Source organism: Scleropages formosus, chromosome 20 (assembly GCF_900964775.1).
Source record: "Scleropages formosus chromosome 20, fSclFor1.1, whole genome shotgun sequence".
NCBI lineage: Eukaryota > Metazoa > Chordata > Actinopteri > Osteoglossiformes > Osteoglossidae > Scleropages > Scleropages formosus.
In genome coordinates, this window is record NC_041825.1 from 13,070,699 (window position 1) to 13,094,066 (window position 23,368).

At 43.5% G+C, this 23,368-nt stretch overlaps 1 protein-coding gene across 2 annotated transcripts; it reads left to right on the top strand.

The window, feature by feature from the left end:
• Window positions 1-750: 750 nt before the first annotated feature.
• On the top strand, window positions 751-23,352 carry tecpr1a (tectonin beta-propeller repeat containing 1a). Of its 2 annotated transcripts, XM_018762127.2 has the most exons (25): window positions 751-903; window positions 7,388-7,620; window positions 7,881-8,063; window positions 10,601-10,723; window positions 11,529-11,648; window positions 12,488-12,662; window positions 13,279-13,379; window positions 13,613-13,714; window positions 15,153-15,301; window positions 15,440-15,966; window positions 16,075-16,220; window positions 16,405-16,560; window positions 16,853-17,002; window positions 17,778-17,935; window positions 18,294-18,421; window positions 18,538-18,640; window positions 18,723-18,819; window positions 19,458-19,537; window positions 19,748-19,804; window positions 19,913-20,087; window positions 20,209-20,344; window positions 21,869-21,961; window positions 22,156-22,262; window positions 22,506-22,625; window positions 22,872-23,352. In XM_018762127.2, the coding sequence occupies exons 2-25, from the start codon at window positions 7,396-7,398 to the stop codon at window positions 23,031-23,033; spliced, it is 3,573 nt and encodes a 1,190-aa protein (XP_018617643.1). In that variant the 5' UTR covers window positions 751-903; window positions 7,388-7,395; the 3' UTR covers window positions 23,034-23,352. The 2 variants fall into 2 exon arrangements, with proteins under 2 accessions (XP_018617643.1, XP_018617644.1); XM_018762128.2 differs by lacking the exons at window positions 751-903; window positions 7,388-7,620; window positions 7,881-8,063 and having other exon boundaries at window positions 10,652-10,695.
• Window positions 23,353-23,368: the final 16 nt, after the last annotated feature.

Here is a 23,368-nt window from a genome sequence, read left to right on the forward strand (position 1 = left end):
GGCTGACTGATCATATCAAGTTACAAAACCTGAACAAGTAATTCTACCTGCTGCTCAAAATATAACAATTTATTATCAAAGGAGGAAAAGGACTTTGATGGTGGTACAAATACTGTATACATGTATCATATAAAGTGACCCTTGCCACATAGCAAAGCATTATATGGCATAATATGTGTGAACTCATTCTAGCAACACAATATTTAGGACTGAATACGGAAAAGTAACCTGACAAGAAGAAAAATGATAATGACATTAGTTGCGTGCGTCTCAATAAGAGCAAGTTGCACTGGTAATAACAAAAACACACCATTAAAAATGTATAAAAGACGACAAATTAGACTTATTATTCTAAACACGACATATTTGGATAAAAGGTACAGGTAGATGACACCGGCCGAGAAGCGACAGCCGGGTTCAGAGAGGCGGCGATTAAGGATTTGATACGTCACAACCAAGAGGAGGAAAAAGGGGTGACTTCCGGTTGCGAGCAAGGACGCGACAAACCGTGAGACGAAATCTTGGGATAATTGTCGACAATTTTGAATTTTCCTTTTTAATACTAATTAGAACATAATTTCTAAAATAAATAATTATTTTGTATTTTCTTTGGGATCACCGGGGTGGCGAATTGTACAGGTTTTAATAGACAGCCTTAGGCTTTTATTTTGAAATCAAGTAACGAGCTTTCGCGCTTATTGGTGCTGATAATGAAGGGTTTTCACTTCCGGGGTCAGAGAGTCTGTCGGCGAACGCTGGATGAATGTACTTACTCGTGAGCGTGGAGCTACTGTAGTGCTGGAAAAGGAAAGAAGAGACAGTAGCAGCAGCGTTGTCGCTCAGCTGTGGTCACTCTTTTTTTTAATTAATTTATTTATTTAAATCGTGTATGAGAGGCAAAAGGTATGTATTTGACTTCCTTGCGCGTACCTTTCTTTGTTAATAGCTGTGTGTTGTTGTGGTGGTTTCGACCAGTGTGTACTCTGTGCGCGCGCGCGCGCGCGACAACCGCCCTCGTCGTTCGCATCGCAGATCGCTTCTGCGCGCTCCTCTTTCTTTGCGCCGTGGATGAGGTGTCTGCTCATCATCATCATGTCCCTCACCGCTGACAGTCACTCTCACACACCGGCGGCGTCGTTGTCTAGTAGTCAGTCGCCCCGCCGAGACCGGTTTTCTTCAGTTAGTTTTCACACCCGCCCTCCCTGCTGCTGCTGATGATGGGAACGCGTCGCAGTTGGAACTGCGCCCAGTAACCAGTTGTTTCACGATGGATCTACGCGAGGATGTTCGTCTCTAAGACTAAGAGTGATCACGATGCCGCTCTAGTTTAAAATGTCTTTTACAAAGAAAGAGGTCGCTGCCGTCGGTCGGAGAGTCGTGATCGGGCGTACCAGAAGTCTTCAGCTGTCCATAAGACATGAATTACCTTCATCTGTAGCCCCACCAACCAGTAAATACCATGTGAGAAATAACACCTGACAGAGACTCTCACTGTACATTCTTTTCTTCTTCACCCAAAAAAGTAAGTGAACACGCAGGAGCCTTTCTGTAATTCAGCAGAACCCCCTTTGACAGCAATAACTTAATTGTTCTGTATGACTTGGAGTGTCTTACCGCAAAGACACTAAATTAATCCCTAAAAGTGCTTCACCTCTTTGATTTTTTACATTCATTCATTTAGTGGATGCTTTTCTCCAAAGTGACTTACAATGTTAACTGTATGTTTGTAATAACTGTAACCTTATTTACCCATTTGTACAGCTGAGTCATTTTACTGGAGCAATTTAGGGTAAGTACCTTGTTCAAGGGTACTGCAGCCGGAGATCGAACCTGCAACCTTTGGGTCCGAAGGCTGTTTAGCTGTTTAAGGCACTTGTTTACATGCAGCTCTCGTGAGGGTTGCCATTCCATAAGCCACTTCTTTTCTTTTCCATCCATTCACTCATAGATCTACTGGTGTGCTTAAGGTCATCATCCTCTTGCATGAAAAGGTTTCAGCCAAAAATTAGCTGGCAGGTGGTTTCAAGTTTTCCACTGGAATGTGCTGGTATTGAGAGATAGTCATGAAGGACTCAATGGTCCCAGTCCTGTAAAGCAGCCCTGAAACATACCTTTCCACCCCCAGGCTTGGCAGTTGGTACGAGCTTTTTGAGTTGATACCATAGTGTTTGGATTTCACTGAACATGGCATTTGTATTACAACCAGGTAACTCATAAGTGATCTCACCTGTCCAGAGGACAGCGATGTAGCAGTGTTGTGGTTCATCCAGGTTCAGCTGGGCATATCTAAACCATTATATGATGATGTTCTTAAAGAGAAGGCATTTTCTCCAGGCTGTCCTAAGCCAAGACTTGTTCAGTCTTTTTTCAAAGAGGAAGTCATGAACTTTAACATTTATTTACTGTTGGCAGAGGCCTGTAGAGCCCTGGACACCCCTTTTGAGTTCTTTAATGTTTTTGTAAGCATTGTACTGTTTTTAATGCGGTGAATTTGCTGGGACACTCACTGCAGTCATTTGGCTCTAGTTTTGAATGTGCGGTGGTGCTTGAAAGTTTGTGAACCCTTTAAAATTTTCTGTTTCTGCACAGTATGACCTAAAATGTGATTAGATTTTCATGCAAGTCCTAAAACTAGGTAGAGAACCCCGTTAAACAAATGAGGCAAAAACATTACACTTCATTTACCGTATTCATGGAGGAAGATGATTCATGTTATATATCTGTGTGTGGCAAAAGTATGTGAACCTTTACTTTCAATAACTGGTGTGACCTCCCCACCCCCCCCCCCCCCCCCCCCCCCCCTTGTGCTGCAATATCTACAACTAAATGTTTCTGGTAACTGCTGATCAGTCCTGCACATCAGCTTGGAGGACTTTCAGTCCATTCCTCTTTAGAGAACAGGTTCAACTCCAGAGTGTTGGTGGGCTTCCTCACATGAACTACCCACTTCAGGTCCTTCCATAACATTTTTATAGGATTAAGGTCAGCACTTTGACTCAGCCTTTCCAAAACATTAACTTTCTTCTGCTTTAACAATTTTTTGGTAGAACGAATCGTATGTGTAGGTTCATTATTTTGCTACATGACCCAGCTTTTCTTGAGTTTCAGTTCACAGATGGATACACTGACATTATAGAATATGAATATAGAACTTGAGGCAGCTGGTAGCATAGTGGTTAGAACAGCTGCCTTTGGAGCCAAAGGTTTCAGGTTTGAGCCTCAAATCCAGTTGTAGTACCCTTGAGCAAGGTACTTACCTTAAAATTGCTCCAGTAAAATTACCCAGCTGTATAAATGGGTAAATAGTTGTAATTACCTTAACACTGTAAGTCACTTTGAAGAAAAGTGTCAGCTAAATGAATAAATGTAGAATTTGCTGGTACAATTCAGAATGCATAATTCCATCAATGATGGCAAGTTGTCCTAGTCCAGAAGCAACAAAACAGGCTCAAACCATGATCCTGCCACCACCATGTTTCATAGACGGGATAAGATTCTTATGCAGGAGTGCAGCATTTGCCTTTTGCCAAACATAACACTTCTTGTTCAAGACAAAAAGTTCTATTTTGGTCTCATCCATCCACAAAACCTTCTCCCAATAGCCTTCTGGCTTTTCCATGTGGTCTTTAGCAAACAGACAGGCAGCAATGTTCTTTTTGGAGAGTAATGGCCTTCTCCTTGCAACCCTGCCATGCACACCATTGTTGTTCAGTGTTCTCCTGATGGTGGATTCATGAACACTGACATTAGCCAATGCAACAGAGGCCTTTAGTTCCTTAGACATTACCCTGCGTTTCTTTGTGACCTCCCGGACCATTATACGCCTTGCTTTTGGTGTGATCTTTGTTGGTTGACCACTCCTGTACTGTATACAGAGAGTAGCAATGGTGTTGAATTTCCTCCATGTTTACATGATCTGTCTGACAATGGGCTGGTGGAGCCTAAATTCTTTAGAAATGATTTTATCTTTTCCAGCCTGGAGAGCATCAACAACTCTTTGCCAGAGTTTAAACTTTGACACACTTCCACAAACCTATGTTGTTAAGATCAGACTTTGATAGTGAAGCTCTAGATTTATGTTCTTTAAATAAGGCCACCAACCCCACCACCTGATTGTCACCCCATTGAGTGAAACACCCGACTCTAATTTCCCCTTCAAATTAATTGATAATCTTAGAGGTTCGCATACTGCTGCCGCACACAGATATGTAACAGTGGATTGTTTTCCATCAATAAATAAATGAACACATATAATGTTTTTGTCTCATTTGTTTAATTGGGTTCTAGTTAGTTTTAGGACTTGCATAAAAATCTGATCGTGTTTTGTTTCATACAGAAATAGAGAAAATTCTGAAGGGTTCAGAGTTTCAAGCACCACTGTACCTCATTTCTTCAAATAATCTTTTTGACTGAGGAATGATGGATGTCTTACTGTTTGGAGATAGGAAATGCAGTGCATTAGCCATTCCAGAAACCAGAGGTTAATGTGGTGCTTCACATGAGCTCTGCTCTCTCTTAGAAGAGGGTGTGCCACTGATTAACACATCTTCACGAAAGTCCTTCCTAATTCACTTTGCATCTCTCATAATAATGTATGTTTGTGCTCTTCATAAATTTGGACAGTTGCAGGCTAAGTCTAAAAGTCGATTGGAAGCTTAAGAAATTTTTTTTGGGTGCTGATAAACAAGGAGCTCATAACCGTAACCCTAAGACCAATACATTTTGTTGCCAACAGTAATATCAGTGTATATCGTGTTTTCATTTCTTTCACTGGCCACATGTCATTACAGTTACAATTTATTTCCCAAATTATATGCTCAGTGCTGTGACTGAGATGTATGGAACTCCTACAACCGTATCAATTCACCTGGTTGCCTTGTATAATAAGTTTGTATTCTAAATTATATTTCACTTTGCTACATTATATATTTTAACCCAACAATATGTTTTTCTATGAAATGCAATAAAAGCTATTTTTTTCCTTATTATTTCTGTTTTCATGTCTGTATGCATCCACAGGATTTGATTTGCTTTATGTCAACATGAAGTAAAACTCATAATTTGTAGAATTCAAGTGAAAAGCTGCTCAAGGTATTAATGAGGAAATATTGGTCTGCTCAGTCAGATGCCATGTTATGATCCACAATGAGTAATGCTAGGGACATCTTTTCATTCTCTACCCAGGTGATTGAATCTTGATTGCATCAGGTGCAAATTTCAAATATCCCAGTACTGTATCCTCATGTTCTTAGTGAGCATGCCTTGACTCAGCACCTCCTCGGCAAACTTAAAAAAGGATGGCCCCAAGACGTTCCAACAGGAAGGACTAAAAGTCCACCAGAAGGCTATCCAGGGCTGTCACATTACCATGGTGATTTTATCAAGCACTTTTTACAGCTTTCCTAAAATGATGGGGCTCTTTAAGCTGCCCATAGTGTCAACAGGAGGAAGTTCCTTTCCATCAGTTTCCTTAATGTTTAGAAGGTTTTTTTTTTTTTTTTTTTTTTTAAATTAAATGAAGAATAGTTGCAACCTGCAGCATCTGGGCTGTGTCTTTATCTTGCTGGTTCCATAGAAAGTTCAAACCTCTGACATTTTAATCACCTTATTAAAAAGTAGGAGGTGGACTTTTCCTTCTGCACCTCCTCAACTCTGACACCAAATGAAAAGGCTTTGGCCTGCTGCTCAGATACGTGCCTTAAGGAAGCCTTTACTTCTGCAGCCCTGTCATGATCAGAAACTGTTGTGTTGGCAAGAACAAATTCCTTGGGGTTCCTTGAGTGACCTGATATCATAATGCAGCAAAACAGCTTGTCAGATACAGTGCTTTTGATGGTGAAGATCTTGTTTTTCACCTTAACTTCATATCACCAATCAGCCACTGAGGTTTAGAAAAATGTGGATTCCTACTACAGAAGAAAATTCTCATGAAAAGTCTGTATACTTCTTTGGAGCCACCGTAGTGACAGTGAGTGACAGTGTTCAATAGCGGCATCATCTTTGCCTTCAAGAACAGTGCTAATCACCTCCTCTTATTTGGTGCCACTTTGTTGCACAGTAAGGCACCATTTTTTTTTCCCAGCAGGTCCATCCAGAACCTGGCCTCTATTAGAGCACAGAGAGAGACAGCTCCTATGTGCTGATCTCATCTCCCAAAGTTCACTACCAAAATTGTATCTGTATTATGTTCTCTCTGTATTTTCCTATGTATTATACATGGTCTTATGTTGCCTTCCCAAAATACCAGGGCAGCAGTTCAAATTGGGCCAATATACCTGTATGCTCAGGAAATTTGGATTTCAAATGAAAAAGGAAGATGAGACAAAAGCAACAAAGATCCTCTTTAATCTTTTGTTCAACTTCCTACATTTTAAATATCAATAAATATTGGAAAAAGCAGGTTTACTGATTTCTAATTACCTAGCTGCTTCAAATTCCAAACATTTTACGAACAAAAAAAAGCTGCGGAAGAACCAGGCATGGTTGGATTTTTTTTTCCACCCAGAACTCTTTTCACATGGAAAAATTGTTTAGTGAATGTGGAGACTAGAGGACAAATGCGGTGATTGACAAAAAAGGAAGTTTTTGTAATAAAAGAAAATGACCATTGAGGAAATTGATAAGACTCTTGACACTGAAAAAACAACAATTGTGGATTTTCTTGAAAAGGAAACTGGATAAGTCAAGTATAGGCTGAGAATAGGATGCTCAAAAAGACAAATGTAGTGGATGATGGGGAAAATATTTCTTAGAGAAACTGCCCAAAATTACTGTTAATGAACTAAAATAATCTCCGGAGCATGGGGTACAAGTCTCAATACCTCAATATGCAGAAGACATCACAAGATAAATTCAGAGGCTGAACTAACTGCACTTTGGAAAAACAACTGAGATGATGCATAGAGCTTCTCTAACAACAAACAGATGAGATGAAAATAAATACCTGCTGTAGTGATGGAAAGGTAACATCTAAAGTTCTATAATTCTTCAGTAATGCATGGTGGAGGAGTACCATCGCGTGGGAATATATGGATGCTTACATATTCTGTGGTCTCCATTAGATGGACATAATTGAATTCGGCAGCAGCAGGATGAATTCAGAGATTTGTAAACAAATCGTATATTTGTTTCTAGAACATTCTTTACTTCAGTTTCAATCTCAGGTCAGATCTTCGAGAGGAAGTCCTCTTACTTCAATGGCTGTGATGTTACTTGAACATTTTTCTTGTATCCCAGGCTTTCTTATCCTTTCTTTTCTTCCTGTGTTGTGAATCGCTGCCTGAGTGTGATTTAATTTGGCCGGGTACTACAGCCTTGTGGTGACTCCGTATGAGATGCTAGGACCTCAGCATGATATGGAGCTCACTCTGTGTCTGTTCTGTGGCAGAGCGCACCATGCCTAGCTCCCTCCTGTGGGCAGTGGACGTGTTCGGGAGGGTGTACAGCCTGTCAACCGCGGCCCAGCAGTGGGACCAGTGCAAGGAAGCACAGCTGGAATTCAAGCGCGTCACCGCTGTCCAACAGTGCTGCTGGGCCATTGCTTGTGACCACCAGATCTACTTAAATGTCCACGCCAGCGATGTGCCCATCCGTTATAAGGAGGAGACGTACGAGAATCAGGTGCGTCCAGCCAGATGTATTTAGATGCGTGCTCAATTATGTGTCTCAAGGCTCTTGTCATTGCGAAGTACGGTAGTATCAATGGAACATGCTGTGGCAGCAGCGGTTGTGATGGCCGTGCTTGATCTTTTGGGTGTGTCATATCCTTCTGTGTAGCTAATTGCACAGTATCGTGTGTCATCTCAGCATAAGAAAGAAACAATAGGATGTTGCATACCTGATCGTGTTCGTGACAAACAAAATCTTCTCAACTTGTTCAGCGGTGGAATCCAGTGGATGGTTTCTCAGATCGGCTCCTGCCCAGCGACCGCTGGCAATGGAGCGATATGACTGGGCTGAAGCACCAGCCACTTGACAGTTTCCAGCTGCCCTCAGAGAACTGGGAGTGGGAGGCAGACTGGTATGTGGACGAGAACTTTGGTGGAGAACCCACTGAGAAGGGGGTAAGTGTGGCACCCTAGCAGTGAGTTGATGTCGCTGAGGTTATCATCATTACAGCCAGACCCCTTTGTCCACACACCTGCTATCTGGATGTTCAGTTATCAGGGTCGAAGAGCTACACTAGCTCCTTATGGTACAAGTGGTCAAATTATGAATTTTCAAAGACACAGAAATTTCCTGCTTTATTTAATTTTACTTTTTTCAGAAATATATTTTGTAAAATTGCGATTTATTACAGAGAGGAAGTGGCCTGTATTGTGCTGAGAGAATGCGTTCATTATTATTTTTATTATGCATTATTGTATTATATTGTTATTCAAACATCAGGCCAGGAGATTTTCATCAGTGGCGTCTGAATACCAGGGTCTGGGTCTATTGTTTTTTGTTACCATCATCATGACTCTTTAGCTTGTTTACCTAAAGGTACTAACAATAATCCATTTAAACAGGTGGTATACATAAGGTGAATAATATCCACTCACTCAGGAGATCTTATTAAAGTTGAAAGGCCTGACATAATCAAAATAGCTCATCGATATCAATATCAAATACCAATATTTTACATCAACAAAAGCAAAATCTTCAATAAGAGTGTGTAGCCTCTTTCTATCCACCGTAGTTATATAAATTCTGATTTGGTAGTCTCTTAAAACGGTTGAAACGGTTTTGGAGCTACTTTTTGGTGCTGGAATCAGTCACTTTTTGGGTTAAAGGTCTGTGGCCTTAGCCCCTGTACATCTCCCTGTAGTTCAGGTCATCAGCATCCACTCATTGCTGTACAACGTCTCCTTAAATAATAAGTGAGAATCAGCTCATAATGCAAATTCACGTAAAACACACACACACACACACACACACACACACACACACACACACATTTTCAGAACCGCTTGTCCCATACGGGGTCACGGGGAACCGGAGCCTAACCCGGCAACTCAGGGCGTAAGGCCGGAGGGGGAGGGGACACACCCAGGACGGGACGCCAGTCCGTCGCAAGGCACCCCAAGCGGGACTCGAACCCCAGACCCACTGGAGAGCAGGACTGTGGTCCAACCCACTGCGCCACCGCACCCCTCAATCACGTAAAACATACTCTATTAATTTAAATGTGAAAGAAATCATTTGTTCCTCACCCACAAAAGTTCACTCTTTTTTTTTTTTTTTTTTTTTTTTTTTTTCTTCTCCCCCCCCCATCAAACAAAATTCCTGCTTATCTTTTAAACACAATGTAATTCAAAACTAGGTTGAGGTTATCAAAATTAATCTAGACTCCTTCACCCCCAGGCTTAAGACATATTCAAAATCTCTTATACACACATGTTTATCCTCTTTCATACCTTTTCCCTCTCATGTATCTTACTATTTACATTTACATTTATTCATTTAGCAGGCGCTTCTCCAAAGCGGCGTACATCTCATAGAAAATACAATTATACTATTATATTCTCATAGAAAATACGAATACTGTTATATTCGCTTTTTATTTTATTGTTTTATTCTGTTGCTCTTGGATGGTACGGTGGCAAAGGATGTAGCCCCAGTGCCTCACTGTTTCTGGACCGCATATTCCGATAAGGGTTTGTATTTTTTGTCTGTGCCTACAAGGGTTTCCTCCTGGTTTTGCAATTTCTTTTCACAAGCAAACATATGTTTCAAAAACAAAATTCTGCCTCTAAATTGGCTTTAGTGTGTGCATGTATGAGTGAATGAATGTGAATGTAATTGCCTTGCCATGAGAAAAAAATTGTTCAATTTAAATGTCTCTTTCTGCTAATGTAATGCACAAATTGTATCCTCTATAAAATGCACGTCGCTTTGGAGAAAAGCATCTGCTAAATGAGTAAATGTAAATGTTAAACAAGTGTTACTAAGTTTTAACTTGATTCATAGGCATATTTGAAAAATATCATTAAATTTAATGGTAAATCAAATCACACTAAGTCATTCCTAATAATATTGCCTTTCAAGAGAATCCTGTGCAATTTATAATTTAAAGTTTTAAACTGGTAGTTAAGGCTTTCCTTTGCTTTTTATGCTTCTTTTAGAACTTTCTGTAAAGCTTTTTTTTTTTTTTTTTTTTACTTTAGATAATGCGTTTACACAATAAAACAACTTCTTATGATTTCTGGTAGATGCTTTTCAACGGGCAAACTGTAGCTGAAATTAGATAACTGAGATGCACAGGAGAAGCTATAGGGGGGCATGGGGTGGTCTGCTTACCTTCAGTGATGCTCTGAGTTACCAGGGCTTGTATTTTGAATAGAAATTTCTGTTTTTGTGAAGTGTGTGTCAGTTCTTAGCTTATTATGTGAATTTTTGTGCACAAATGTGCTGATTCATAATGCATGGATGGGAAGTCTGTCACGATTGCTGAATGTAAAATGTTTATTAATTTATAAGAATAGCAAGAAAACAATTGATAAACACTTGTATGTTTTTTAATTTTATTCAACGTGCAGAAATGTTTGTACTAACATTTAGTCTGTGGAGCTGAATAAGTTGTTTACTATAGTAATGTAGGGTTTTTTTTTCTTACCAGGGCTGGACATATGCTATTGACTTTCCTGCCGCCTACACCAAAGACAAGAAGTGGAACTCCTGTGTCCGTCGCAGGCGATGGATTCGCTACAGGAGGTACAAGGCATGCAACACCTGGGCCAAGGTTCGTGAATAGATTACTAGAGAGCTGAGGGAAGCATCTGAATTGTAGTCAGAAGTTGTCATAGGTTGTAGAGTACAACTGTTATTAACTTAAATAGTTTTAATCTAAATGGATTTTTGGGTCGGCTAAGTGTTTAGAACCATTGTTTTGCTCCCAAAGGACCAGAGTTTGAATCCCTTGTTCAGCTGTAGTGTCCTTAGGCGAGGTAATTACCAGAAGTTGCTTCAAAAGTTACCCAACTGCATGAATGGATAAATACACACACACGCACACTGGCTGAAACCACTTGTCCCAAGCCGGGGTCGCGGCGAACCAGAGCCTGACTGGGCAACATAAGACGCAAGGCTGGAGGGGGAGGGGACACACCCAGGATGGGACACCAATCCATCACAAGGCACCTCAAACAGGACTCGAACCCCAGACCCAACAGAAAGCAGGACTCGGCCAAACCCGCTGCACCACCGTGCACCCCAATGTATAAATAGTAGTTATAAAATAATTATGCCGTTGTTATTGCACAGTTCTAACATTATAAGTTTCTTTGGGCTAAAGCATCTGCTGATTAATCCTTAAAAGTGATGATGAGTTGTGATAAATTATGACATGCTTTAGTTTAAATTTAATATTAAAAAAGGTAGTACACTATCATTCAAGAGTTTGGAATCACCCAGACATTTTCTTGTCTCTGAAAGAACTGATACTTTTTTTTTAATCAAGGTACCATTTGTTGGACTATTTATTTTTTACTTACTTACTTATTGGTTCTTTGACCAGACTTTTGGTGTTTATGTATGTTTTTGAGCAGGTCCCCTCTGAGCAGGCTGGACTCCCTGACCCTTTCAATGACATCAGCTGTGGGGGCTGGGAAATCAGCGATGAGCCCAGGGGTCAGATGTCCCTGTGGGCTGTCTCTCTGCAAGGAAAGGTAGAGACACCTTGAAACAGTGGCCAGGAAAATTGCAGTTTTAACACATGACCACTAGAGTTCAGTGTAACTTCATGGTAGTCTGTGGTCAAGCCTGCTGCAGTGGTGGAGGAACTTTTAGTGTAAAATTAACCAAACACCCGAGTAGTGCAGGTGCCTCACAGTGCCTAGACTGTGTGGTCAGCCATAGCTTTGGTCGCGGGTTGCGTGTTCTCCCCCAGTTCGTGTGGGTTTCCACTAGGTGCTCTGGTTTCCTCCCACAGTCTAAAGACATGTGTTTCAGGTTAATTGGTGACTCTGAGCTGCCTGTAGTATGTGAATGTGTGATTGACTATCATAGTCCGTAGCACAGGTTCTGGATCCCTGGGATCCTGTTTTAGGATCAATTGTTATTGTGAGTGTGTGAGTGCGTGAGTGAGTGAATGATAGACAGACAGACTGTGGCAGCTGGTAGCGTAGTGGTTAGAGCTGCTGCCGAAGGTCCCGGGTTTGAATCCCACCTTCAGCTGCAGTACCCTTGAACAAGGTACTTGCTCTGAATTGCTCCAGCAAAATTACCCAGCTGTATGAATGGGTAAATAACTTTAAGCAGGTTAACAACGTAAGTGGCTTTGGAGAAAAGCATCAAATAAATGAATAAATGTAGCGTAAATGTAGATAGATCAAAAATGTTTCGATAATTTTAGCCTGAAAATAATGCCAAAATAATATGAGTGTATTATAAATATTTTAGTCAACAGACAATTTTGCAGCTGATTTTCTTGTATTTCAGTGCAGGGATTTGGTATTTTAAGTACTTACATTAAATCTTTTCTTTCTTGCTGTGTGGGTTGACACAGGTGTGGTTCAGGGAGGACATCCATCACCTCAACCCAGAGGGCTCGTCTTGGGTGGAGGTGCAGGTCCCCGGGGAGGTGGTGCAGATCAGCTGTGGAGCAGGGGACCTGGTGTGGGCCGTGCTCTGGGAGGGACAGCTGCTGGTTCGCGAGGGTATCGGCAGGGATTGCCCCAAAGGTCAGCGGTGCCAGTCCCTTTTGCAGTGCTCTGCAAAATCACTCGGGCATCCCCTCTAGGAGCCTGAAAAAGCCCCCTGATCACTTTACCTCCGCTTGAGGCCCTGCTTCTCTCTGCTAGCATTAGTAGTATTGGGTAGCAGCTCTGGGGATTAGACCACATCACATATAGTGCCTTGAGATGTATATTGATTGATATTTAAATTAGATATCGCATTAATAAATTTATTTTAGTTTCTTCTTTTCATGAAGTATCCTGCATTAAGAGCTTTTATAATTTCCCTGCTCATAAAAATTAAGTGCAGCATTCAGGCACAGCAGTAGTTCTGCCAGTTCACACATCTTGGGTTCTGAGTTTGGACTTGGGGTTGAATTCAGCTCAGTCTGAGAGGATTTTGCACGTTTTCCTTGTGTTTTCTGTGTGATTCCTCTCACTGTTTTCTCCCACAGTGCAGACACATATCAGTTAAATCAAAATTTTCCATAATGTGTGACTGTGTGTTTCCGTAATCTGTGTCTCTTTAGAGTTCTAAAACAGATGAACAGTTTATTCTGATGTGTGAAATTTTGGCAGATGTGCTGGCAAATGATGTGTAGTAATAATCCCAAATCCCCAGGTTCCTCATGGGTGGTGGTGGAGTCCCCAAGCCCAGAAGTTGGAGCCATCCATGTAGCAGTGGGTGTAAATGTGGTGTGGGCTGTCACAAAGGATCATAAAGTAAGCAAGTATAAAGTCGAGTTCATCTTTTCGTCATGTTTGTGAATTCATCGTGTTCGTCTTTTGCGTGTATGTGTAGCGCATCAAAATTTTGCACGTCAAATTAAATGCTTGAGGAAGTGATGAGAGAAAGACTAATAATATCAATAAATTTCACCATTGCTTTGTCCAGTTCTGCATTTATAGAGTGTTGTTCCTGTAGCTAAATACACACGGCATAATATCATTGCCAGGTGTGGTTTAGGCGGGGCATAAATTCCCATAATCCTTGTGGCTCCGGCTGGATCGGCATGGTGGGAGAAATGGTGATGATCAATGTTGGACTCAGTGACCAGGTGAGAACATATAACAAGATTCCATAGTCATATTTCTCTTAAGATTCATCTTTTGTACTTTTTGTTTTGTATGGTTGTACTGTTTCATAATGAGAAAAGTCCTCTCCTGTTAGTTACACAATTCGAAATATTTGGGTTATGGCTTTGAAATGGGGCGAGTTGCACTGTTGTCTCACAGCACCTGGGTGGCGGCTACCCTGTGATCGACTGGTGTCCTGTCCAGAGTGTACCCCTCTCAGCTTTGAGCCCAGTGTGTCTGGGATAGGCTCCAATTCACCGCGACCCTGCCCAGGACAAGTCGTTACCGACATTTAAATTACTGGGGACAGCTGGTAACGTAGTGGTTAGAGCTGCTACGTTTGGATCCAAAGGTCGTAGGTTCGATTCCCACCTCCAGCTGTAATACCCTTGTTCAAGGTATTTACCCTTAAAAAATTGCTACAGTAAAATTACCCAAGTGCATAAACAGGTACATTATTTAATTTTAAGTATCTTTGCTTTGCAAGTAGCTTTGAGAGAAACGTCAGCTAAACTAATAAGTGTAAATAAATTTGATGGATGGATGGCTTTGAAATAAGTACAATATATATAGCATATATATCCAATATAAAAAGAGATAAAACTTAGTCCAGTATCACCGTTTCTGCTGCATATAGAATTAGAAAAGAACAGAATTACAGAACTGGTGAGCAGACCCTGGCCCGCTCTGTGTCGCATTCGACTAAAGAGCTTTTCAAGTAACGCGTCAAGTCTCGGTCCAAGTGAAGCTTGCAAGTAGGGGACCTGCTGTATTTTATGCGCCCTGTCAGAGTGCTCATACTGAGTGTGTGTCTGCACTATATAAAGCAGACAGGGCCGTCCCTGTGCTGAGTAGGACAGAAGCCAGTACTCCTGTTACGCTCTTGTTTGCCAATGTGACTTTGAAACTTGGGTCTTGCTAAATCCATCCTGCAGGCTACATGTCAGTGTGTTACTCCCCATCACCGGGTTAATTTCTGCATCAATTTTATTCATGTGCTGGCACACACAGGCAGGCAGCATCACATTACCCTGGGTGTGTGTTTCTCTGGATCTCCGATGCAGAGTCTCTGACTGGACTGGCAAAGGCTGCAGACGTCCTGCTGTCCAGCATGCTCCTGTTGAAACCCTAGCCAGAGTCTCGGTGTGACTGCTCGGCGGTGCCAGCACTTCGACTGGAAGCCTAATAAATAGACATCGTGGAGAAGTCCATACCCAATTTGGCTTGAAAACGTTAACATTGGTGCCACAGTATGCGTCCGAAATAACTTGAAAATATTATTTTGTCTCAACATCTCAGATGCCGTAATAGATGCTTGCGGTAAAAACTTGCCGTCGCCGAGTGAGGCCTGCCTGCATTTATGTAAAATGAACCACTGGCTGTTCAGTTCCGCTTCTGAGCGTTCCTGTGACGTCGCAGGTGTGGGGCATCGGTGCCGAGGACCGGGCCATATACATGCGGCAGGGTGTGACGGCTAACGAGCTCAGCGGCAAGGCCTGGAAGGCATTACCTTCGCTGCGGGACAGTGACCGTGCTCACTCCAGCGCCAGCGCGAGTAGCCTGCCCAGGTCAGTTGACTCAGTCGGTTAGTGGATTTGACCATGAAGCGGCAATAGCGTTCCCTGCACTATGCTTTAAATCACTGGCTGCCGTACCCAGACGGCGATGTTGGTAACAACAGGCGCTCTTGTGTGTGCCCTTTGCAGCGCTGGCTGTTTCTTCAGCGGCGAGGTCAGAGTGCAGTCGCGGGGCTCCGTAATCGGCGACATCGACGCAGGGCAAGAGGCTTCATGCGAAGCTGCACCGCTCCTCCACGGACAAGCAGACGCGCCCAAGCCCCTCATCCCAAAGGTCACGAGCGACAGCTTCATCTCGGAGTTGGTGTCCGACCGGGACAGGCGAGAGGGCGCAGTTTCGACCCCCATCCCGGAGGAGGACCAGGGGTCCGAGCAGGATGACAAGGCCCCTCCGGCCCTCGTTCTCTCACATAGCCCGTCTTGCGGGCCGGACCCCCAGTGGAGCAACGTGGACCTAGAAGAGGCACAGACGCACCTGGCTGTGGGTGCTGCTTCCGATGCAGCCGAAACTAGCAGCCTGTCATCTGTGGCCACCTACAACCTGGGGCTGGAGGAGCCCTACGGGCCCGATGAGCACCCGCTCTGGGCCTGGGTCAGTGGAGGTGGCTGTGCCGTGGATTCACACTCGCAGCTCAGCTGGTTCAACTCCTCAGCAGGCGAGTCCAGAGAGCGCAACGAACATCGCGCTACGAATGCGTTTTACTGCCAAATCAGAATTATTACAAAATTCCTATTTGACATGCTGCACTGTCCTTTTCCCTCAGGGATGTGCTCCTCCATGCAGTCCATGTCCTTGTCTGTTAGTCCTGCCCAGACGGCCGCCTGGCGCAAGCAGATCTTCGAGCAGCTCAGCGAGCGCTCCAAGAGGGAGATGGACAACTTTAGGCACTACGAACAAGCTATAGAGCAGGTTGCCACGTCTAGCTCGGTCGCTCCGTCAGATCTTCTCAGTCCTGCCATGCTGGCCATCCGATGTTTTGTTTGTTCACTGTCCCGTACGGTCATGCTGTTCGGGACTGTTCAGCTGAGGAGGAGAGCTGTGTTTGTCCACCCAACAGTGTCTCATCCCCCCCTTTCCTGGACTCTCATTCCAGACCGTGTGGGTGAAGAAGGGCACCATGCAGTGGTGGAGGGACTGGAAGCCCCACAAGTGGGTGGACGTGCGCTTTGCCCTAGAGCAGTACTGTGGCACTGATGGCAGTAAGGAGGGCATCCTTTTCATCTACTACACTTTCAATGAGGAGAAGAAGGTGAGTAGGACGTCAGGACCTTCTGCACCCCGTGCCCCTGACTGCAGTTACATCACTTATATTCATAAATGCTTAGTGTGGAATCAGTACTGTGTGAGGTCAGTCTGTGGATTAGAGCAGACATTTTTTACAGATTATGGATTTAAATTTACTGTGTGGGAGGCTGAAGTTGTCAGTAAGGGATAATGAACATTTTTTGAAACCAGTAGATCTGCTGTATATTGTCCACGTTAGTTCTAATTTAGTAGCTCATTTGAGTGCGTATGTTTTTATTTCTCCTGCTTTTCCACAGTACCTCCATGCTTTCATAAATGAGGTGACCATCCTGGTGCCTGTGCTCAGTGACTCCAAACACACCTTTGCAATCTACACTCCAGAGAGGACCAAGCAGAGGTGGCCCATTCGGCTGGCAGCATCCACGGAGCATGAGATGTTTGACTGGGTACGACTATTCCACGGCCCGATTCCTCTGCACTGCCGGCGTGCACGAGGCCAGTTGTTGTTTTACCGATAGCGATGCCACATGGGAGCCCTGGTGGCCTAAACCAAGTGCGGTGTGCACAAGCTGTTCAATTTTATCTCAGTTCTTGCCTCCATCAGAAATGTGCTCTTGCACTAGAGGACGGACAGGTGGTGTTCCGCTTGAGTTTTTGCTTAAAGTTGCTCAGGGGGATGGGGAAGGAGATAATTATGTGTATTCGTTGAGGAACACAAGTATTTTAAGTAGACATTATGTCATTTTATTTTAAAGCAATATGTCTAAAATGCTGATCTTTAAGTGTGGTTTCCTCCGAGATTAAGAAAGTTTTAAGATGACTTTCTGTGTAGTACGGTGTAGAACTTTGTAACCCGCTTGTCTAGACTGTGTGTTTTACGTCTGTGGTTCTGCTGTTCTAGTCCTTTAAATAGTGAGACAGTCAGTATTGCTGTACCCAAATGATATGGAAGACCACAATATGTAGTCGATTCAGCTACAGTGATTCCTGCTCACCCAGTAAACTGAGAAGCCGTGACCCCTCTAACCGATTTCAGCCAAAAAAGCCGCAGGTGTGTGCAAATCCAGAAGGTGCTTGCTGATTATTTTGGTCCGGTGTGTTAGTCCTAAATGAGGTATAAATGTTCAGGACCTGGATCAGACGAGTAGGGATGCTAAGAAACAGCACAGTCAGGCTGAATCTGACAGTGACACTCAGTGTTGGTGTCCTGGTTCCCTGCAGCTGGCACTACTCACTATGTCCTGCTGTGACTCCAGGGGCGTCCAGGGCCCCCCTTCCAAACAGGCCATCTGGTCTGTCACCTGCAAGGGGGACATCTTCGTCAGCGAGCCTTCGCCGAGCCTAGAGGCCTCACCCTACCCCATGTCATGTGATCAGATGTAAGGTGCTGCAGGATGCTCTTAGCCTATGGCTCATTTATTATCATTATCATTATTATTATCATTATTAAGAAATATATTCATAGTTGCTTAGCGGGCAATTTTATCAAACGTCAAACCTTTTAGTTACCCATCTCTTTCTTCTGCGCTGCCCGCAGCCCCACGTGCTGTTCTTCATGCAGTCAGTCCAGAAGGCAGTGGATTCTCTTTATGCGCTTTCCACTATATTTTGTGTACAATAATGAATTTCTAATAATATACGTTTGACTATACATCCCTTTGGCCTTGTTTTCTCTTGAAGAATCCTCGTTACATTTGTGGTATCTGTTCAGTATGAATGTTCTGCACTGTTCCCCAGGTTCTGGCATCAGATCGGGGGCCATCTTCGTACCATAGAATGCAACAGTTTGGGAGTGGTGTGGGGCATTGGCTGTGACCACACAGCCTGGGTCTACTCTGGGGGCTATGGAGGCGGCTTCTTCCAGGGTAAACTCCCCTCCTGCGTGACAGATGGCAGAGTCTGATAACCAGTATAATGCAAACGTGCACTTTACTGTGTTTTAGGCGAGCATTTCACAGTGTGTAAAATATGCTGTGTGCAGGGCTAGCCAGCAGTACAGACAACATCTATACGCAGACAGACGTAAAGAGCGTCTACATCTACGAGAATCAGCGCTGGAACCCCGTGACGGGATACACCAACAGGTGCAGAACCCCAGCCCAATAGGGACTAGTGTTTGTGACCTGTTGAGCTACATTCAGGTGACACACGACATCCCTTCTGCAGGGGCCTCCCCACGGACCGCTACATGTGGAGCGATGCGTCGGGACTGCAGGAATGTACTAAGGCCAACACCAAACCTCCTTCTCCACACTGGACCTGGGTGGGCGTACTAGGATACCTGATGATCCCTAGATCTTCACAAATTTATACAGCGCTGCTTGAAACTATATGATACCCTTGTACCCCTTAGCTTTGCCAGGAAATGGCTATTTAATGAGATTCAGTCTTTCTCATCTGACATAATAGGTGTGTAATAACATTCCATATGTTGCTTTAGAGGAAATCATGTGTGTAGTATAAAAACAGAAGTAATAAAGGTGCAAAAATAAGTGAACCCCAAGTTGCATTGGTTACACCAAGTAGAAAAGTAGAATCAGGTGTGTAAATCAATAAAAGTTTAAGATTTAGGTTTTGGAAGTTTATTTTAATATTTTGCACAGAATAATGGCCAATAATGACTGTAGGGTTCACATACTTTCAAGAAGCTCTCTGTTTACTGTACTTAACTTTGATCCCATCCAGAGAGTCAGAAATGTATTGCAGACTTAATTTTTTCCTTCTTTGATGCAGCAAAGGCAGTGCAATTCCACTGTTTCATTTGACTACTTCTGTAATTTTGACTTTTTTTTTTTCATATATATATATAATAAGGTTCCTCTCAAACTAGAAGCAAAGGCGGCATGCAGGCTCTGCTTCTGCTTCCTCACTCAGTTGTCCTTAACTGTTGTCTTCCGACAGGTCAGTGACTGGACCATTGACTACAATGTTTCTGGAGGGACGGATAGGGAGGGCTGGCAGTATGCAGCTGATTTCCCTGCGTACGTGTGCTCCATACTTCAAATTATGCTGTCTGTGTTTTGTGCTTTCTGAACAATTATTTTGCTTGCATATACAAAGCTTTGTTTTTGAAGTTCAGTTTAATAGTAGCAGTACAGCGCTGAACTAGATGATGTAGTAGTGTCAGTATTAGTAAAATAGTGTGCATCATATTTTTTAGCCCTACTTCTCCAAACTTTTACATCATGCAGGTCATACCATGGTTCAAAGACCTTGAAGGACTTTGTTAGACGGAGGCGTTGGGCCAGGTATTGTGCATTTATTTGTTTCTTCTTCTTCATGCGAACAACTCTTTCATTTGCCCATCTTCTGCAGCTCGTTTTGGGTAGTTTTTAGCTGCTCTTTTCCTTCCCCAGGAAATGCAAAATTACCACCACTGGTCCGTGGCAGGAGGTCCCACCCATCCCGCTGTGCGATGTCACCATCCTGCCCTGTATGGCGCAGAGCAAAGTGGAGCAGGTGCTGCTGTGGGCCATCAGCAACAAGGGGGATGTCCTGTGTCGCTTGGGTGTGACCCCAGAGACTCCCGCTGTGAGTATTTCTGCCATCATCGCTCCTTCATCCGCTCTCCGTACCCACTGTAGACAGGAACTTGCAGGAGCTGTGCTGGTGCGCAAACATGTCGCATGTTGAAGTTGTGCCATATTCTCAGGGAACCTCTTGGCTTCACGTGGGAACAGACCAACCTTTCAAGTCCATCTCCATAGGGGGCGCTCACCAGGTGTGGGCAATCGCCAGGGATGGCTCTGCTTTCTACCGGGGCTCTGTGTCCCAGCAGAACCCTGCAGGTGAGACATTATCCTGCCAAATGGAGGAGGGATGAACTCTAATGTCCGTGCAGCATTTGTGGCTTTTACATGCAAAGTTTGCACTGTTATCTTTCCATTCAGTTATGCCAGTTATGCATGTAGATCAAACAGTACTTGCTTGTTGCATATAAAAATTTGCTTTGTAGCCCCACTAATAAAGATTGGCAGGGAATTTTAACTGAGAGTAACCGGCTCATTCAAAAATGGCTGTGGGTACGAGTATCGCTGTCATTCCCAATGCTGTCGGTCTCTAAACTTCACCCAGAGACAAAGTTAAAATAAGTTTATCTAGTTATGATTATTAATAAACACCAATAAAAGCTACATGTTCACAGAAAGAACAGTTACAAAAGATTAAATATAAAAAACAAATTCAGATGTCAAAGCCAAGACTTCTGTAGGACTATGCGAACAGCACGTAACTGTTTATAGACTTCCTCAGTGGGGCCCAAAAAGTGGAGATATTTGGTTTTATTTTGCCCTTGTCGGGTAAAGGTAAAGGACAAGAGCAGTCCTTCAGACGCTTGAGGAGAACTCTCGTATTGCTGGCACTGCTCCTAGGAGAGCTGAGTTGAGAGCCCCAAAACTAGTTTGGTGACAAAACCCCGAAAGGTGACCCATCAAGTAACGAGGGATATGTCACGGTTGGCTGGGGGTTCACAAACGCCCCATGTGTCGGCCGTCAAGTTGATCCGCTCTCTTTACAGGTGTAATCATTTGTGCCAACACAAGAAACCCCGTGACCGTAACTCACACACATCATCTGAAATCGCTTGTCCCATACGGGGCCCGTGACCGTAACTTTCATAGCGAAATCAATATAGAAAGAATAGTGTTCATAAATAGTGTAAAGCCCAAACCATATTTCCAAAAATATTAACTAGTTAACTAATATTAATTACTTGACATTAATGTTAAATAATTCTGCTCTTATGATTTTAGGTATATATAATGCAATTATAAGACGGAACATTTTATTTCCATGGAGAAATAAGGGATGTGTCGCAGGTGTCGGCCTAGTCTGTGACTAAAAACTTAGAAATGTACGCAGGAGACCTAGTTTCGTGCTCACTAAGAGAGAGGGAGCGAACCACTTAAAGGAACAGCTTATCCTTCGCACAAAATGTGGTAAAGAAGAGCTCTAAAAACCGATAACACTTTTGTGTAAAGAAAAGGAAATTTGACTGGGGTTACAGTTTCTTATCTTTCAAGTTCACACAGCTGAATATCACAGTTTGCTGAAGTACGTGCTCTGATTAAGAGGCACTGAAATATTTAGATGTCTTCTGGATTTGAATTGTCAGAATCTTTGGTACAGTAGGACGGTAAAACAGAAGAGTTTCCTTCCAGGAATGAATTTGTTCGGGCTTCTTAATTGCTTTCCCTGTGACTAGCAGTGGTGTTTCTCAGTGCCCAAAATCCATGGTGTCATATGAAGACGAAATGGGTTTGCATCCTTGCGTTCACCACTCTCCTTTGCCATTGCCGTTGCGTCCCTTCCAGGTGATTGCTGGTACCACATTCCATCTCCTCCTCGTCAGAAGCTGAAACAGGTGTCAGTGGGAAGAACGTCTGTTTATGCAGTGGATGACAATGGTCAGTCCAGAAATCTGCACTATTTAAATGTGTATGTTTTTACTTGGGCCCTTGCTTGTAAGTTAGAACTGTTGTTACATTTCAGCAGTGATTTTATTATGGCACCTGTTTCATGTCACCACTTTAACAATTTATTACTAGTGCTTAAAAAATTTCCGAACAGCCTAAATGTCCTGCTCCGTCTCTCTGTGCAGGTAACCTGTGGTACCGACACGGGCTGACCCCCAGCTACCCACAAGGTACCACCTGGGAGCACATCTCCAACAATGTGCGCAAAGTGTCTGTTGGGCCACTGGATCAGGTCAGGATTTGCTGTCTTAGGAACATGCCTCTACTGATTTTGATGTTCATTTGGTCAAAGTAACAAGCATAATAAAAGTAATAAAAGTTACTGTATAGTTTTGCTGAATAGGATTTTTTCTTTTTCAGATCCAAACATGTGAGAAAGTGCAGAGCACTACAATAGCCATGTAGTGTTATTTCCATTGTTGTGCATCCTGTAGGTATTAATGTCAATATAATTGTGCTTTCTTTGCTGCTCCAGGTGTGGATCATTGCAGATAAGGTGCAAGGCAGCCATAGTCTGAGCTGTGGCACCGTCTGTCACCGGCTCGGCGTGCAGCCCATGGAGCCCAAGGGCCAGTCGTGGGACTATGGCATCGGGGTAGGCCTCCCTAAACTGAAAGACCAGTTTACAAGCTACAGACACCCTTAGAGCACCACTGCTTTAGCAAAACGAGTGATGTTGGGCAAGAAAACTGAGTTCAGATGAATTTTAGTATTTGGGTCAGATGGCTAAAAGCTGCCTCTGTGTGTGTGTGTGTGTGTGTGTGTGTGTGTGTGTGTGTGTGTGTGTGTGTGTGTGTGTGTGTGTGTGTGTGTGTGTGTGTACGCACGTGCTTGCTCCTAGGGCGGCTGGGACCACATCACTGTGAGGGGAAACTCCCTGGAGGCACCGCGTATTAGCATGGCCATGCTGTCGGACAGGCCTGTCCCAGCCAGCAGCACCCCCCACAGCCCCCTGCCGCTCAGGAACCCGGAGGGGATGAACGGGAACGTTGTCCAGTCGTAGACGCTGTCGGTGTCTCCGCTTATGACAGTGAGCGACTGTCCCCATCAAGCTACTCCTTTGTCCCTCGAACGTAGATTGATACTGTGCTGCCCTGGAAACGTGACAATATTCCTATTCCAGTTTGCTGTTCACTCTCCAGTCATTCGCTCTTTTGTTTTCTCTCTTCTCTCTTTTGTTTTCTCTCTTCCGGGATTGGCTTTTTGTGTTGGGCATTTCTAGGTATTTCTCAGTCGCTGTTTTAGTCTTTCCTGGAGTTGCTTTGTTTTTTTTCCCTCTGGTGTGGGTGTGTGGGTCTGTGTGTCTTTGGTTTTTTTGTGTTGTGTTAATATTTTTGT